The sequence below is a fragment of a genome, unplaced genomic scaffold (assembly GCF_019419815.1).
Source record: "Pyrus x bretschneideri cultivar Hongxiangsu unplaced genomic scaffold, Pyrus_bretschneideri_v1 Contig87, whole genome shotgun sequence".
In the NCBI taxonomy this organism is placed as follows: Eukaryota; Viridiplantae; Streptophyta; class Magnoliopsida; order Rosales; family Rosaceae; genus Pyrus; species Pyrus x bretschneideri.
Genome location: NW_025999828.1, coordinates 34,163 through 52,514, shown reverse-complemented (window position 1 = coordinate 52,514; position 18,352 = coordinate 34,163). Strand labels below are relative to the sequence as shown.

Sequence of the window (18,352 nt, the reverse complement as noted above, 5' to 3'; positions counted from 1 at the left end):
GGTGTAGGGTTTTATCACAAAAAAAAGTATTAGTTAGAGTGAGGTTAAGATATTAAATTCTTTTTTTCTTAGAGATACGGTCGATGTTAAGCTTTTAACCCATCAAAACATTTGGGCCAACCCGAAACTTTGTAACTTCCAATCCATAGTTCGATACGACGACCAATAACTCTGAGACTGAGCAGCCAAACACAGCCCTCTGTCATCTGCTTCGCCTGAATCAAACTTCACAACCCTTTCACTCAGGTTCGTTCACTTTCAACCAAAACCCCCCAATCCTTCCATTCGCACACACAACCTATATATGCATATATATATATATTTGTGCATTTGATCTGATTAGGGTTTCAATTGTTTCGTATCTGATCCATTTTCCTGTAATTGCGCAACAGAGAAAGAGAGAGGCGAGAGTATCTGTGATCGAGCATGGGAGGAGGTGAGCACGCACACGGAGATGGGGCCCACGGCGGCGACTTCAGGGCCAAGGTGTGGAGCATGAGTGGTGGGCCATACTGTAGGCCCAAGCACTGGAAGCGCAACACCGCCATTGCCATGGCCGGCATCTTCCTTGTCTGCATTCCTATCGCCATGAAATCTGCCGAGCTCGAGGTCTTTCTCAATCACCTCATTCATCGCTTTACGTTTCTGTTATTTTGTTGGTATTCATTTTGTTAGACTTTCGTTTGGTTCCCGAGAAAATTTAAGAAGGTAGAGTTTTGGAGCTTGGATTGTAAAATTGTTAGGATCAGAATGCACTATAAGCTTGACTGAACTGAGGTTCACATAAATTGTTTGGATTTAGTTGAGGTTTAGATTTTCACTTTGTGAAATTAAGCATACCTTTCAGATATATTTGGTGAAAGTCTCAGCTGTTTTTTTCCATGGTTATAGTGGATTATGTTGAAGACGTGGCACAAAACCGAGCGCAGTGGCGTTCTAGGATTCCTATAGCAGACCCCACTTAGTGGGATAAGACTTTGTTGTTGTTGTTTGGTTATAGTGGATTATATAAATCATGTTTCAGATTTTGGTTATTACTGATTCTAGTCAGGGTCGAAGATCGCCATTGTGATCTGGGACTGTAGGTTTGTTAACTTGTGGGTGGTAGGCACTTGGTTTACAATGTTGAGAAAACAGTAAATTTAGGTTAAGTAAGGCTAATAACCAGGGATTAGGTCAATTGAAATATTCGTAGCAGCTGTGAGTTTGGTACAATACTACAACTGTGTCTTAGATACAGATTGTTATGAGAAGAGAGTTTTGAATGATTTAGAAGATGCTGGTAGAGGTTGTGATGAAGGATTCAGAAATTGACAATGCTCGAACATGAAGGAAAACCCATGAAACCTAGCGATTGAGATGATTTAGAGAATTGGATTAAGATCCGCTTAAAAGGATTACCTAGTTTTCTCTTTACGTAAGTTGGCTTTGCAGTGAAATGTTTTTTTGAACATTTTTTGTTTGAAGATATGAGGTTTTGTAACTTGAAGCTGGTCTGGTCTATTTGTTCTCGAGTTTCCCTTAATGATTTTCTACATAAGTATGCTCTATTAACAAGCCTAGTGTGAGATACCCTTATACTAGAAATGATTTTCCTTTTTAATGAACCGTAAGATGTTTAAGCCTTTGTACGTGGAAAAAAAAAAGGGAAAATGTTTAAGCCCTAAGCGTGTGTTTGTTTGGGCTCATTAAGTGGGACTGGACTGGACTACATACTAATGTAGTCCCATGTTTGGTCCGTGTTGAGACTAACTTAAATGAGACTAAAGGGGACTCGCTTGGACTAGAGGCCTCGCTGGAAGCTCTTAGCGAGACCCTCCCTAGAACACAGGACTTGCTAAGACCATCTCTGGTTCTCTGCTTCGCTTCCGCTTCGCCCCTTGCATCTACTTCTTCTTCCCCACTTCGACATCTCAAAACTGGCTTCTTCCTCCTCCCTGCTTCGCCCCCTGCGAGTTCTGGGCTTTGTTGTTTTTGAATCTCAGATGGGATTCGCGTCGGATCTGCAGATTGTTGGGAGGAAACGGGCGTTGTGTCGACTATTTGCTTCAGTCGTCGTCGTGATCGCCATGGATGCCAAGCTCTTGCAAGCTTCAATTCCCAATGCTTCAGCCCACAACGGATCAAGGCCTCCAATACCCACTCCCAATTTGTTAACCCCCCCCCCCCCCCCAAACAAAAAAATCATTTTTAACACTTCTGAACAATTTTTTCTGATCAAATCCGTCAAGAAAACTGCTCCATCCTTTCCAAGTTTCTTCTTCTTCTTCTGCAACCTCTCCCATCAGTTTTGTTTTTTATGGGATGTAGCACTGTCTCTGCATTTTTTTAGTTTTTTTTTCACAGCAATTATTTATCAATTTGGCCTTGTATATTGCTACAACTCAACTCTTTGATGGGAAAGATATAAAATTCAAGATTTTGATTCTTTGGTATTCGGCATAAGATCTGATTATTGGCTTTGGTTTTTTTTTAATTTTTTTAATTTTTTTTTTTATAGAGTGTATTCTAGTTTTTTACATTTCACAATTCTAGTACTACTTAGTCCATGCCAAGCTAGTCCAACTTAGTCCCTGATGCTAATCTAGTCCGAGATAGTCAAGTGCAACAAACGCACCCTAAGTTTATTTTATTTTATTTTTTCCAGACAATTGGCCAGAAGAATAGTTTAGTTTCTTCCTTTCTATTTTTCATAAGAAGCCTTGAGTTTCATTAATTACCTCAGGAACAGCAAAATTTCTGTCACTAACTGTTTTAAGTATAAAAAACATTGTGCACAAAGATGTTACTTGTGAGTTGTGACTTAGATAAATTATCTTGCTTCTTGCTTATGTTCATAACTATGTGCCCAGTTAATTTATTTGGTTATTAAATGCCTCTAATTGATGTACTGGTGTTGCGGTTTATCCTCTTTTCCTTTTTGTTTCTGAAAACACTCTCTGCATATTTGGAAGTTTACAAGTGACAATTTTGGGGTCATTATGCAAGGTTAGTATGCTAAACTGTTGAAAACTCAAATACAAAACCTTGCTAATAGTAATTACGATGCTTGTTTGATACTTTAAGCTATTGAAAATTGCTAAAGTGCAAGTTGCCTTGTCATGGGAGTAAACATTATGTGGTGCTTTAGACTGCCAGTCAATAATAAATGGTGCATTCTAGCTGAAGCCCTTAGGCTAAGGATTATGCTGATACATGGCCTTTTGGAAGTGTGACAAGATGTATCCATGTTTGCATACAGATTTTTAGTGCCTCAGATATAGCGGAATTGAAGGAATTGTTTGTTAGTCAGTTAGCTATGTCATACTTTTTATATGTGATGAAACTTTGTGCAACTAAAGGAAGTTACCTGTCTGTTAGCTTTTTTAGTTCCTTTGTATTTGCAAAAAGTTGTCTTTGTTATATTATTTCTTTCAGATGCTCCTTATGCTTAATATTCATTAATATTGCTACTATTCTAAAAATATTCCTTGACAATGCATGAACATGAGCTGAAATTTTTTAATTACTTGTTCAAAAAGGCAAACAGTTCTGGTGGGATTAGCTGCTGTTCTTCTTGAATTGATTTGTGCCACTCCCTTTGTATGGCTGAATGACTGAAACTTGCATAACTATGGTCATGATTAGTTCTAAGAGGACTTATATATTTATTGCAGCAACGGCCGCATAATCCTGTTCGCCCAATTCCTTCACAACTCTGGTGCAAGAACTTTGGAAAGAAAGATTACTGAGTTTCTTTAGGACCATCTGGTGAAAAAGTACCCATGGAGGTTGGATATCTAAATCTTCTGGAATGCGAATTATTCCTTGTAGATGTTTGTGGAGAATTATGAGCAGCCTTTTAAGACATTTGTGTTCATGTTTTCATGGTATCGAGTCCATGACTCAATTGTTTTGCGAGGTATTGGCTTGCTATTCCATCAATCACCATAATAAATTGTCTGACTCTTTTTCTAGCAATTCGTTGAATATTTTGATCTCGGTCATACTTGTTTTGCTGATATTGTTCCATCGTTGTGTCGATCTAAGTGAAAGGGATTACACGATTTCTGGCTGCCACAGGGGGCGAATTATGCCGAAAGATTTTGTTCCAGGTAAGATAGGAGAAGCCCTTCTTCTCTTTGAAGCACTCAAATGGAAATGGAATCAAATTCCAATTTTCTTGATTGATTTGGCAGCATGGGTAGTTTAGGTGAATTTTGACCATATGAAACCTCCATGGATTTATTCCCAGAATTACTTTCTTTGATTTGTTATATTACTCTTTTGTGGAGGTTCTTGCACCTTTTTATTCTAGATTTCCTCCAAAAATCCATCTCTTACGGTCTATCTGGGCAGGTCTTGGAATAAACACGTTGGAATTTTTGTTAAATATCAAAGTGCTTCTTAGAAAAGCATTTGGAAAGTACTTCTCCATAAAACGCTTTTATGAGCTAGAGAAACTTCTGACATTCGGAGCGGGTTCTTTAAACACTCCCATAAGCAATTTGAAACATGTCGTAGTAATGTTGCCCTTACTATTCACTCTGAATAGTACTTGCTTACGTGCAACTCTCCCCGTTTGGAAAGGGCAAGAGCAAGAGAAATTACCATTCACAAAAAAAAAAAAAAAAAAAAAAAAATGATTGTTCACTCTGAATAGTACTTGCTTTGTAACTTGTGCTATGAAAATAAAATGATTGTCTAATTTCAATAATTTATTTTAAATACAAGGAAAAAGCATAGCATTACAACTTAGTACAATATTAAAACAATATTGTTCACAGTAGTGTATAACCTAGGGCATTCAATGCGTGGTGCCAGGGCATTCAACTTATGACATAATTTTGTATTTCAGAGTATACTTCACAACGTTCCAACTTCTGCGCTTTTTGAAAGATTTGTTGTTATGATTATGAAGATTGAACTACATAAAATTGTTACATTTAATTACCTAAAGGTCCAAATAATAATATAGTAATTACATTTGAAATTTATTAAAACAAAATATTATTACCTCATTGGCTAGATTCTTGTTGCTGAGATAAATTGCTTCTGCTTTTGTGAAGGCTTCCCGCCAAGATTTCAACTCTTTATGTAGGTGCTTGGTACCTACGTAACAAAGATTGCTTGATTTGAGATGTGCCTTGAATCTGCTCGGCAAATTGTGTATGAATCTTCTTCCACATTTGTAGCACTTGCACCATAATCTCATTTTTCATAATCAGGTCATGAGTAACATGCACCCAACACTCAAGCAAAACAATGTCTTTCCCGATCGACCAATTTGCCCTTTCACTCATTTTTTGGTTAAAAAAAAGAAAGATTTGGAAAGTAGAAAACAATTATAGAAGATTGTAGTAAGAATGAATATTGAGTTGTGATAGGAAAATGAAGAAGATGGTTGAGTATTTAAAGAATAACAATATAAAAAAAATTGTTATTTGCACTCTAGAAATCTCATTTTGCAAAGAAAAATACACTTGTGAAGAGTGTAGAATGAGATTTTTGAAGTGTTAATAACAGTTCTCTAAAAAAGTTTCTAAAAAAGTTTCTAATTTTCAAACTGATCTAAATCAGATACACCAAAACGTGCCATGTTTCCCAATGGTAACATTTTCAAATTTTTTTACCGTTGGAAATCCAACGGCTCTCACAAAGCCATGTCTACGAGCTGTTGGGGCTCTGCTATTGGAATGTTGCAACATGGCTCACCCCTACAGTTGAGTCAGCCTGTAGCCCATCCTTGCAGTTGATGTTAGCCACTCATCATTTTCGCGCGTGTGTTACACTTACACGTGACTAACATAAAAAAAATAAAAATAAAAAAAATGATTGGTGTCAGCATGATATCATGCTGACATCATCTTACCCACTGGCACAAGACCGAGCTTAATTTGCTCGGGCTTTGGATGGGCAGAACTTCACCCACCAATTGTCCTTGTTAATTTGGACTAGTGATGCCTTTATGAGTTATAAAGCACCATTTGGACCCTTAACCTTGACATCCAACCAACCGATGAACATACTCTTAACACTAACAAATAAAAGTAAATTTTAAAGAAGCATTTTCATGGCGAAAAGAATAATTAGCTTTACATAGTAAAATTATTTTCTAGTTTCGGTTCAAACGAAAAACTTATTATTCCAAATGGGGAAATAATTTATTTAAATGGCCTAAAAAATCACTATTCTCACCTTATTTTATTTAATTTAAATAATATTGTTTGTTATAAAAAAAATAATAAAAAAAAGCCACCACAGTTAGTCTGGTCTTTTGTCAATTAGATCCGATTATTGTCTATCATTATTGATTTTAAACGTGCCATGACTATTGACTCGTGAACATAGCAAAAAAGTTTGATTTGACATTTCTCCCTTCGTTGTCATCATTCAACTCTTGTATTTGCCAACACAAACATACTTTTCACAAGTTACTGCAAGTAATTTTAGAAAAAAACCACTTTCACATTTTATACCTTTTGATTATCAACTAAATATGAGCCTGAATTATGATTGAATTAGAGTTTTCGTCTTACCCGTTTTCTTCGTCTCGATTACACATGTAAGAAAATTTTTCGCTTAAATTACATACATAAGATGTCACTTAGTATTATGGTTTATTGATATTTCTCTTTGTTTATAAATAAAAGGTCTTAGATTTAATTCTTACCAAAGACGAATTTGAATCACATTATTACTAGCCATGATGAGGTTTAGCCATCTCTCACCCCCTTAATGTAGATAATATTGTTTGTTAAAATTACAGACGTGAGAAGCGCATGATCATCTCGATGTTGGTTGATTCCTTTTGGTATTTGTTGAGTTATCCAAGTATTTGAAATTTTTTTCATACTTTTACGTAGGGGTGGTTCGGTATGGGATCCCATACCGAAACCATTGTCCCGATTCCCAAACCGAAATTTTTGGGAATCCCAAATTCAATCCCAATCCCAAACCAAATTTTCGGGAATCCCAATTTTCGGGAATCCCGAAATAATTTCGGGATTTCGGGACAAATCGGGAATCCCGAAATGCTTTTGGGCTTTTGGACTAAAATTTGACATATTATGTTTTTGGGCTAAAATTTGACATATTATAAAGTAATAAATAAAGTAACAAACTCAAAAGCAAAAATAGTAGTTACAAGCCAAGGTTTATAAATAAAGTAACAAACCCAAAATCAAAAATATTAGTTATGAGCCAAAGTTTCAATAATTAAGTTACAAACCAAAAGCTAAAAAGCAAAGCTTAAAGTCTATAAATATTGTTGGCCTCTTCGGCCCCTTCGTCCCCTTGATCTTGTTGATGCTTGTGGTTGCTCCCTTCTTGTTGGTAATTGTACTCTTCCCCTTGATGTTGATGGTTGAGCCCTTCCCCTTGCAATGGGTGGTCGTGGAGGTAGTGATTGATTTTGACGTTGTTGAACTTCAACTTGGAGTGGTCGAGGAGGTGGAGGTGGCATTTCATTTTCTTGTGTTGTATTCTCCTCACCTCCCAAATTAGCCGTGCCTAAAACAATAAACCACAAATCATTTACATTGAATTATAGTCTAATAGATAATAAATACTAAGAAAATAAAAGAGGATATACGAAGCACAACAAGGGAATCAAACTTTTGTGCCAACCACTCGGTTTTTTTACCATTGTAGATTCAAGGGCTACCAAAACAGGTTATGTGTGTATGCCTAACTATCTTTATAATAAATATATGTTTTTTTTTGTTACAACTAATAAATAATGAATAATTCAAATACAAACTTTTCATATCACTAACTATTAGTACTAGTTAGAACTTAAACTACATCAAATATTAAGGTGCATCAATTATAACTATCAGTATACCCTTTATTAACCTCCCTATAGTGAATTACACCACATCAGTTATATTAATTAGTTTTATTAATGTACTAGTTTATCAATTAACAATATGCATGCACAATATTAAGGTACTAGTGTAATATATGTATACTGATATATATAATCAAACTTTTCTAAGTCATCTAACCTAAAAACAAATGAACGGCAAAGATTAAATCTAAAACAATGAACGGTTCAAATAATTCTCTTATAATAAAAAAATAATATATATATATAATATTTATTTCAATTCGGTATGGGAATACCGAAAAAATGGAGATGGAATACCGAATCCCATACCAAAAATTTCGGTTTGGTTCGGGATTACATACCGAAAATTTCGGGAATTTTGGTTTGGGATTTTTTTGGTTTGGGATCGGGATTTTTTCGGTTTGGTTTGGGATTTTTGGGATTTTTTTCCAGCCCTACTTTTACGTGTACTTTTTCATTCTTCGTTGTAAGGAGGTATTTAAGAGAAAATAAGATACAAGACTAACTAAAAATAGAAAACAAATCAATCATAATTGAAGAAGAAAATATAAATCCACTAGATAAAAAAAAAATCTAGATATTATTCCCACATAAAGATTTACTTAGGAGATAATTTAGGACATAAAGTATGATACTAAGTAAGTGATCAATCTCAAAATACTTTTTTATTTCCTAATCATCCAACATCCTTACAGAAGCCACGTTACCATTTGCATGAGACAATTTGACCGTACAAATCATCATGGACTCACAATAATCAGCGGAGCGGACATGAGAACATCACTAGCGGCCGACGCCATCATACTGTCAAACATACTCAATACTAAACAGAACATCCACGTGGCAAAATCCGAACGAGGAGATCACCAATGATCAGTGGTCCAAAAGCACCGGAACCTCTTAACCCGATCCCCAATTCCCGCTAGTCAAACTCGTCCACTTGCCGCCCTACCCCACACTTAATAAAAACCCCACATTCCTGGTATAAATACCCCTCGCTGCCCGCTGTCCATCTGGGCAGCCTTCCCCCTCTTCCGTGGCCACTCACAGTCGCACTTCCGCGTACACTCCCCGCTATCCGAAAATCCCGGTCAGCTCCAGTCCAGCTCTCTCATTCTCTCCTCTTTCAATTCAACAGCTTCTTTTCCACAGACAAAAATGGAAATAAAAATAATTCAATAAATCGAAAATTCAAAAAAAAAAAAATAAATTTGTGATTCTGTAAATTGATCTGAAGTCGCACTCGGTAGTAAGAAGGCGTCGGTTTTGTTCGTTTGTTTGGGTCCGCATAATGTGGAAGGCAGCGCGATTCGCCGCGTCGCGGTTGAGCAGCCGGTCGACGAGGCGGTTCTCGACGGCGATTCCCGCCCCCTGTATCGTACACAAGCGCGGCGCCGATATTCTCCACGATCCATGGTTTAACAAGGTTGGTTGGATTCACCGTTTTTTATTTGTAAACTTTCTGCAGTGTGGTTTGAGTTGACTATTTTTTATTTAAAATAAAAAGAAACAGTCTTTGTGGTGATATTATATAGTGAAGGTGGAGTTTTTGGTGTCGGTTCGAAGAAATTTGAGTTGTGGAAATGATATAGAAGTTGTATGTATGGATTGAAAGGATGCTTTTTGTTTCAATTGGTGAAGTGGAGGGTGCTCAAAATTTGCTGAATTTTGTTGAACTGTAGAATTTGATGAAATTTTTTGTTTTCTATATTGTTTAATTCTCTGTTCTTGATGTTTTGTTTCTTTGCCAAGAGCAGGACACTGGATTTCCGTTGACTGAAAGAGATCGATTAGGACTTCGCGGTCTCCTCCCACCTCGTGTCATATCATTCGAGCAGCAATATGCTCGTTTCAGTGAGTTTTTTTTTACACATTCTCTCCAAGTAGAACGTATTTGTACCTTGTTTGACTGTGAAACTTATGTTCTAGCCCTTGAGGAGATGTTTCTGTGACTTCTTTTTTTTTGGCGTTGAGGCGTTATTTTTGTAATGACATTACCATGTGGCATAATTTGTAGTGGAGTCCTATCGTTCCCTAGAGAAAAATACTAAGGGCCAGCCAGAGGGTGTTGTGGCCTTGGCTAAATGGAGGATCTTAAATAGACTGCATGACAGGAACGAGACCTTGTACTACCGAGTAAGTTTGGTTTTGAACGTCCAGCTTGTTGATATGAACAACTTTGTGTAATCTATCACCGTCTGATGCGGTTTTGGATTACTCTCATTTTCAGGTCCTTATTGACAACATCCAAGATTTTGCTCCCATAATTTACACTCCTACAGTAGGATTAGTATGTCAAAATTATTCCGGTTTATTTAGACGTCCCCGTGGAATGTATTTCAGTGCAAAGGATAAAGGGGAGATGATGTCTATGATCTACAACTGGCCAGCACCTCAGGTAAATGCTACCATCTTTTATTTTTCTCCCTTATAAATTCTGATAACCTTCCATGATCTATAATTTTAACTCCTTAATCTTGTTGGTCTGTTAGAGGACCGAAAACACACTCACACAAACTCTCTCCAGTGCTGTCCAAATGCAGCATATCTTGATGCTTCTCTGTTGGGATTATCCTTGATTTTGAAGATTTCCTATGTTTCTAAGTCCTTTCAGTTTGTAGTTGGTCTTAATTTTCCACTCTATATTGCAGGTAGACATGATTGTCCTCACTGATGGCAGTCGTATCCTTGGCCTAGGGGACCTTGGAGTTCAGGGAATTGGAATTCCGATTGGAAAACTTGATATGTATGTTGCTGCAGCTGGTATTAATCCACAAAGAGTATGCTCTCTCTCTCTCTCTCTCTTAGAGTCTACATCTTATGTTTCTACTAATATTCATGTTACAGTTTTCTTGGTTAATAAATTATTCTGGTAGATCTTATATCGGTTCACCTATATACCTCCTCTATGACAGATACTACCGGTTATGCTAGATGTTGGTACCAACAACCAAAAGCTACTTGAAGACCGTCTTTGTAAGTAATATACTGATATATGAATTCAAGATCTTCTGTTAATAGCGTGATTCTTTCTTCCTTTGTTTTAAAATATGTTGATATTGTATTTCCTGATTAATACATTCAACCACACACAACTGTTGCTATAGTGTTTCAAAACATTTAAGTCCTTGAGGGAAAATTGTAATGATAGCAACTTTTTACTTTTTCTCAAGCCTGACTTTACCTTATTAAAAGTTATACTCTGAAAATATGAATCATAAAAGTTATGTGGTTTGACTAGTTCATGTTAAAGTTTATCAATATTTATTTAAATTTTTAATATTTAATGCATTTCTGTTAATAATATTATTGTTGCATATATTTTCCGAATTTATTCCTGGCTTCTTTTCCATCTTTACACTGGATGACTGGACTTAATGCTTCAAAGTTTTATAGTTTACATCATGAGGATACCTTTTCTCATGATTTTAATTTGATAGATTTAGGACTTCGACAACCTAGGTTGGAAGGAGAAGAGTACATATCAATTGTTGATGAATTCATGGAAGCTGTTCATACACGTTGGCCCAAGGCCATTGTGCAGGTCTATTTTTGAGGTGTATGAACTTTTTGTTTCAGTTGGGTTTCTATTTCTTTAGTAACTTGATTGTTTTTTCTTTCATCAGTTTGAGGATTTTCAAATGAAGTGGGCTTTTGAAACACTGCAACGCTATCGTAAAAGGTTTTGCACGTTCAATGATGACATACAGGTAATTACATAGTGTGGTGGCTTTCTGTCTTTTATGGATTTGAAAGGTATATGCAGTGGAATACAGATTTCTGCTGACCTGAAAAGTACCTCTGATAGTTGCACTTCCATGTCTTGTAGGGAACTGCCGGTGTTGCACTTGCAGGACTATTAGGAACTGTAAGAGTGCAAGGTCGACCATTGAGTGACTTTGCTAAACAAAAGATAGTTGTTGTGGGAGCCGGAAGGTACTTGACACGGCTCGCTCACTCTGAATGATTCATATATAGGCTATTCACTGGTTGCCTGTGCATGTTCTTGGCTCTCTGTTGATCCTTTTAATCCACTGTTCTTTTGCTTTTCAGTGCGGGACTTGGAGTTCTTAACATGGCTGTACAGGCTGTTGCAAGAATGTCAGGGAACGGTGAAGCTGCTGCAAAAAATAATTTTTTCCTGATTGATAAAGATGTATGGGTCTATGTTTTGTCTTTAAGATTAACCACCATTATGTTAAACAGATTACATATGTGTGCAGTAAATTTATTATATGACAACCTTATGGTTGTCAACTATTTACTATTGTTACACACACATTTTTATCAATATTTCTACCCTCCTGGTATAAAGAAAAGCGACATAGAATCGGCTGTGTTCTTGAAACTATTTTGGCCACTGAATGTATTTGTGTAAGTTTATCCGAGGAATCACTAAGAAAAGTTGTTTGGCTGCAGGGTCTAGTTACAAAAGAGAGAAATAATCTTGATCCCATGGCTGCACCCTTTGCTAAAGAACCGGGAGCAATTGATGGGCTTAGGGAGGGAGCTAGTCTACTTGAAGTGGTAAATTTCAAAGGACTTCATTGTACCCTCTATTACAGAAAGCGGAAAGATTTCAATATAAGAGAGTCGGATCACCTTGCTTAGCTTATATATCATAATTATACACTTTAATTGTCTAGGCTCAATTTCATGCAGGTTAAGAAGGTCAAGCCTCATGTGCTTCTTGGTTTGTCTGGAGTTGGTGGTGTTTTCAATCATGAGGTGGATACTTTCTCAATAACATTTGGTTATATTTTATAATCGTCTCTTAAACTAGATCAGTTTACTAAGGATGATTTGATTCTGTTAATGTTTGTAGTTTTGAGACCATCCGGCCTTGCACTAATTGGTATGTTGTTAAACAATTCTTTGGAATAGTAGAATCCAAGAGAGAGAAACTTGTGCATGTACATGCCGTAGATTTCTAAGTTTCTTCCCTCGAAATCAAACTTTAATTTTCAGTGTTACTGATTCAGACTAAGATTTATCATTCGATGACTCAGTACTTTTTATTCTAATTTCGTGATACAGATACATGATGGTATATATTACATAACATTTGAAAAATTCATTGCTCCACTCTTTGTTTATGGAAAATGTTGTGGTTTCATTTCTTGTAATTTAGTTTCTTATAGGTATTGCTTGACTTTCATTTAGGTACTTCAAGCAATGCAAGAATCAGATTCAACTAAACCTGCCATTTTTGCTATGTCAAATCCAACCATGAATGGTTTGTTCCTCTGCACCTCATCAAACCTCACAATTACCTTATGGCACCTAGATTTGTGGCTGACTCTTTTTCCCCTTTAAAATTGGAACAGCTGAATGCACTGCTGAAGATGCTTTTAAGCATGCTGGTGAAAGCATCGTCTTTGGAAGTGGAAGCCCCTTTGATAATGTTGACCTTGGTATTTTCCTCGTTAGAAATGTCCTTATTGTACCACAACTTCTGAATATTTTTTTTCTTCTACCTGAGTATTTTGACCATTAACTGTTCTAATTATGTTGGCAGGCAACGGAAAAGTAGGCCATGTAAATCAAGCAAATAACATGTATCTGTTTCCAGGGTTAGTTTCCTATATCATATGATTTGAACTAACCATGCTTATACTTTAAGATACTAATATGGTATTTTGGTTGCCTTCAATTCAGGATTGGTTTAGGAGCACTTCTCTCAGGAGCTCGTATTATATCAGATGGCATGTTACAAGCAGCTTCTGAATGGTAATAACTTGGCTACTTCCTAGCTCGAACCTAAATGTGGCATGTTACAAGCAGCTTCTGTACTCTCTTTTCATCCATGTTTACAATGTCCCATCAGACTGAGTCCAAGATCACATAAAACGGTGGTCTTGAAGATTTATGAACATGGCCTCGTAACAGTCTTTAAGACAGAGTAATTCTTTACCGGTTAAAGAAATTAAAATGCATTTGGTTGTCTGCACCTGAATAGCTGGAATTATTAGTTCTACTAGCCAAGCGATATGGAACTTCACGGGCGGTTATATTGCATAGATAGGATTCTGGTTATAAGACTTCTTCCGTTCCCATTGCATGTTGCACCTAATTATATCCCGTAGGCTGTAACGTGGTAGGGTATATGTCAATTTGGGGGTGGTTTGTAATGTTTTACTCCCAATCTGTAATTTGCATGCATTCAGGAAACTCGTTACTGTGCTGTGAATTAAAAGCAATATGATACCTCACATTACAAACTTATTAAGTGTCGCTGCAATAAGAAATGTTAAAGGAGAACATCATTTGAGCTCGATTTTGCAATTAATTTCTGACAAGTGATTCTGTCCAGCCTCGCTTCATACATAACAGACGTAGATATCCAGAAGGGCATCTTGTACCCATCTATTGATTGGTAATATTTCTCACCTTATTTACGCATTTCGTTTATTATTATAGCATGTCAAACAGGATGGGAAATTGGTCTGACTTCCTATCAAACATAATGCAGTATCCGGAATATAACCGTGGAGGTTGGAGCTGCTGTCCTGCGGGCAGCTGTTGCAGAAGAACTGGCAGAGGGACACGGTGAAGTTGGGCCCAAAGAGCTCATGAACATGTGCAAAGTAAGAGCTGATCTTCTATCATATACAAAATTCAAACGATCTTTTACAAACAGTTGCACAAGGAAAGTGAGTAGATTTAGAAAGCAAACTCGAAAATGTTACACAATTTTAGCGTAAAGAAAAGAGGACAAATTTTTAGGTGGAAACTGGAAACACACATCCGGATAATGCTACTCTAATAAGAATCTAATAGAACAACCATAACCGAGTACCTTAGCATGTAGGGTCCCAAACCCTCCTTGCCTTAGTATATCTTGATTTGAAGCATCTCTGTCGAGCCACTGCTCATGACCTGAAAAAATTAAAATTTATTTGTTGAAATCAAAGGAATGTCAGAATCATACAACTCAGGAGCTGGCAATCTAGATGGAAAATTTAATGCCTAGTACATATTCATACAAGCTCTTGTTATTACCGAGACTGATTTCGAATGCAAGTTCTAAAGTCTCTTGAATCTATTTTGTTTTTATCTTTTCCGTGCAGGAGGAGACTGTGGAGTATGTGAGTCGCAGTATGTGGTTCCCGGTTTACAGCCCTCTAGTTCACGAGAAATGAGGCTTTGTGCTGTACCACGCTCGATACATTGCTGTCAGAGGCTATATGTTTTGTAGCTCAGGCAGGCATCGGTAGTTCTGTAGTCAAGCAACTTATTCTTGTTCTGTCTTTGTAAATTCATAATTTAGAAGCTCGGAGAATTAGTAGACAGTGAAGGGAACAGAAATAAAGCACTCCTTTTACTAAACTGATAAGAACATAGAAATTAGAAGCCAATTTGTTTGAACGTATGCAGTGATTTATCTGATCAAAAATATTAGTGCAGTGTGTCTTTGTTTCCATACATCTTTTAACATGCCATGTCAACTTAATATTCAAACATCTTTGGTTCTCGAGTGGTTGAAGATTTTCATACAAAAGTAGATTGATGGAATGTATCCTGGATTCTTTAATTTCACTGATTTATGAATAAATGGGTCGGGCTACAATGGTATCAAGTAGGGTTGGTTCGGTTTGGTAAACGAACCGATTACTGAAAACCCAGCCTCAAATATTGGAGTACGAGAGAAAAAAAAAAAAAACTCTCAAACCGAAAAATCGGTAATTCCGATTTATTATTATTATTATTTTTTTTTTCAGGTTTGGGAAACGGAAATTCCTTTGCCCAATTCGAAAATCATCCTCCAGTTTGAAAATCAAAACCATAAATTCTGAAAAAGCAGGAGCGAGTTGCAAAGAGAGATAGAGGAGAGAGAGACGGGCATTGATGGTAGAATCAAGAGAATTAGTTATGTTATAGTCATGATTATCTTAATCGTAGTTTAGCTATTAAATAAGTATTTTAATTAAGTTGTTAAATGATTAGTTATGCCAGCTGGCTTAAAGTGTTTGGGGAACAATATATGTAGCCAATTGTGAAAGAAAATGGACAACGGTTATATTAAAAAAGAAATATATTACAAAAATATATCTCTCTAGCTCCTCCGTCCTTGCTATTTTGCTATTGCTGTTGCTAATTGCAAGTTGAGTTAGGAAACCTGAGAATTGGTGCATATCATTTTATATCAATTGGTATCATCCTTCTCGATCCTCGATTCCCTCTTGTATGACCCCGTCACGCTCCGACGACTCGATTAACCACCATGGATGCTCGTCTCACTACTGTTGAAGAAACTCTGGCGGAACTTCCCAACTTCCTTCAAACCTCCATTGCCATCGCAAATACTGAGCTCTTGGCCAAACTCTCCGCTGATTTCAAGGCTAAGTTAGCTTTTTCCTTTAAGCAACTTCGGCATGTGCAATCTTTTCTTGGGTGGGGGGGGGGGGGTGCCGGATCTTCCAATCCAGCCAATCACCGTCGATTCCGATTTGGAGACTTCTCGCCCATCTTGTCGCGATCAGTTTGACACCGGAGGCGGAGCTCCAAGGCCTCCATGGCAACAACGGGAAGATTTTCCCAAATTTTCTGATGTCGACGATCCTCTCACTTGGATCTATAAGGTTGAACAATACTTTGCTTGTTACAACACTCCAGATCCTCAGAAGGTCCTTATAGCCTCCTTCTACTTGGAAAATGAAGCGACGTAGTGGTTCAAATGGCGCAATTGCATCCTTACTACTCCTTATGAGGAATTTACCAGTGCACTTTGTAAGGAGTTTGGGCCCTCCGACTTCGAGGATTATATTGATGCACTCATCAAATTGCACCAAACTGGTACTCTTAAAGATTATGTGACTGAATTTCGTAGGCTTGCTAATTGTGCTTCAGATGTTGGTCCTGTGCTTCTCAAGAGCTACTTCCTTGGAGGTTTAAAACGGGAATTGATTTATGATGTCAAGTTGTTAAGGCTTGTAACGGTCCATGATGCCATATCTATAGCTGTTTAGATTAATGCTAAGCTTTCTGAGTTACGGGTTTTCAATCCTAGAACCTTATCTACAACTAAAATAACTCTACTACCTATATTGCCTCCTCAGCCTAGAACCACTACGTTACCATATTGCAAGCTTACTCCTGAGGAAGTTCAGCGTAAGAAAGAAAAAAAAAGGAATGTTGGTTTTCAATTAAGAAGTGGGTAAGGGGGCATAAATGCGTCCACAAACAGTTACTTTTGTTAGATGTGAGTGATGAAGGAGACTTCTATGAAGAGTCTAATGAAGTAGTGCATGCTGAATTACAAGGAATGAGATTGAGTGAATGTGCATTTTATGGGGTGTATGCCACACAGTCCTTACAAACTATGAAGGTTTTAGGCATTGCCAACCACCACTCTGTGAGAATCCTCTTAGACTCGGGAAGTACACACAATTTCATCGATTCTAGGCTTATTAAGACATTGGGGTGGTCCTTGAAAACAACCAAACCCTTTGAAGTGATGATTGTCGATGGAAGGAAAATCAAAAGCCAAGGGTATTGTAGGCGCATACCATTGGAAGTGGGAGGATATCATTGTCACACTAATTTATTTGCACTCCCATTGGGGGCTTATGACTTGGTATTGGGAGTGCAATGGTTGTCCACTGTGAGTCTTGTACTTTGGGATTTCCAATTGCTCACAATGGAGTTCCAAGTGGGCAAAGACAAGTTTAAATTGTCCCATAGTACACCACCACAGCTTGCAGTGCAAGAAATGTCACTCTACCAACTTGACACGAAGTTCTATCAATCTAATTTGGGGATATTATTGTTCTCATTGAAATCTAATTCAAGGGATATTAGTACACTTAGGCCTCATTTGTTAGGCCTCCTTAGTGGGGACTGGCTTAGCTGAGACATCAATCCCATGTTTGGCATAAGATGAGCCTAGCATAAATGACGCTATGTCCAACTCTTGCCGACTAAAATCCTCACTAAGTTGCGTTAGCTAATCCGGAGTGAACGCTTGGTATTAACTAGGACTATCCTTGCTTACAACTTCATGCTTTTGCATAGAGCAACGTTTGTTGTAGTCCTCTGCCACTGACTCCAACATCGCCGACTCCTTTATGATCTCCTGCAGAACTAGGTCAGACTAAGAGTCGCTTACACCCCAGATTTGAAACCCATCAGCCTTCTACTTTTTTCTATCTCGTTACTAACTCTGAAACCCATTGATTAAATACTACAGAATGATGAAAATGTTCCATCTTGTGTTCTATGGCAAGAAATTTTATGGGTTTGGCTGGGTTCTTCATGTTGTTTAATTAAATTTATGACTTTAGGTTTGATTAATTTCTAGGTTCTATCCCATTTGTTCCACAGTAATCAAATATTTTCATGGGTTTTACTTTCTGAATAAGAAGAACGGCTTTGAGAAAGAAACAAGGGTCTTGCTTGATGGACATGATTTTGTATCTCTCTGCGAGGAAGAAGGGCTGATGACTGATGTTAATTTATTTATTTATCCTTAATTTTTAGTTTTTCTAAGGACAAAAGTAAATTAATAAATGGTCAAACAAT

The 18,352-nt window shown here is 37.2% G+C and overlaps 2 protein-coding genes across 2 annotated transcripts; both read left to right on the top strand.

Annotated features, from left to right (window-relative positions):
• The first annotated feature begins 85 nt into the window (after positions 1 to 85).
• On the top strand, positions 86 to 3,960 carry LOC103935481. The gene is made up of 3 exons (XM_009345250.3): positions 86 to 246; positions 393 to 609; positions 3,657 to 3,960. Exons 2-3 carry the CDS (start codon positions 427 to 429, stop codon positions 3,729 to 3,731), a joined length of 258 nt encoding a protein of 85 aa, XP_009343525.2. The 5' UTR covers positions 86 to 246; positions 393 to 426; the 3' UTR covers positions 3,732 to 3,960.
• A 5,101-nt stretch (positions 3,961 to 9,061) lies between these two features.
• LOC103935560 (NAD-dependent malic enzyme 59 kDa isoform, mitochondrial) lies at positions 9,062 to 15,237 on the top strand. The gene is made up of 19 exons (XM_009345331.3): positions 9,062 to 9,257; positions 9,589 to 9,685; positions 9,849 to 9,967; positions 10,062 to 10,229; positions 10,483 to 10,611; positions 10,747 to 10,807; positions 11,272 to 11,375; positions 11,458 to 11,541; positions 11,661 to 11,767; positions 11,885 to 11,987; positions 12,251 to 12,358; positions 12,494 to 12,559; positions 12,995 to 13,067; positions 13,159 to 13,245; positions 13,350 to 13,404; positions 13,490 to 13,561; positions 14,145 to 14,207; positions 14,304 to 14,418; positions 14,902 to 15,237. The coding sequence occupies exons 1-19, from the start codon at positions 9,123 to 9,125 to the stop codon at positions 14,971 to 14,973; spliced, it is 1,818 nt and encodes a 605-aa protein (XP_009343606.2). The 5' UTR covers positions 9,062 to 9,122; the 3' UTR covers positions 14,974 to 15,237.
• Positions 15,238 to 18,352: the final 3,115 nt, after the last annotated feature.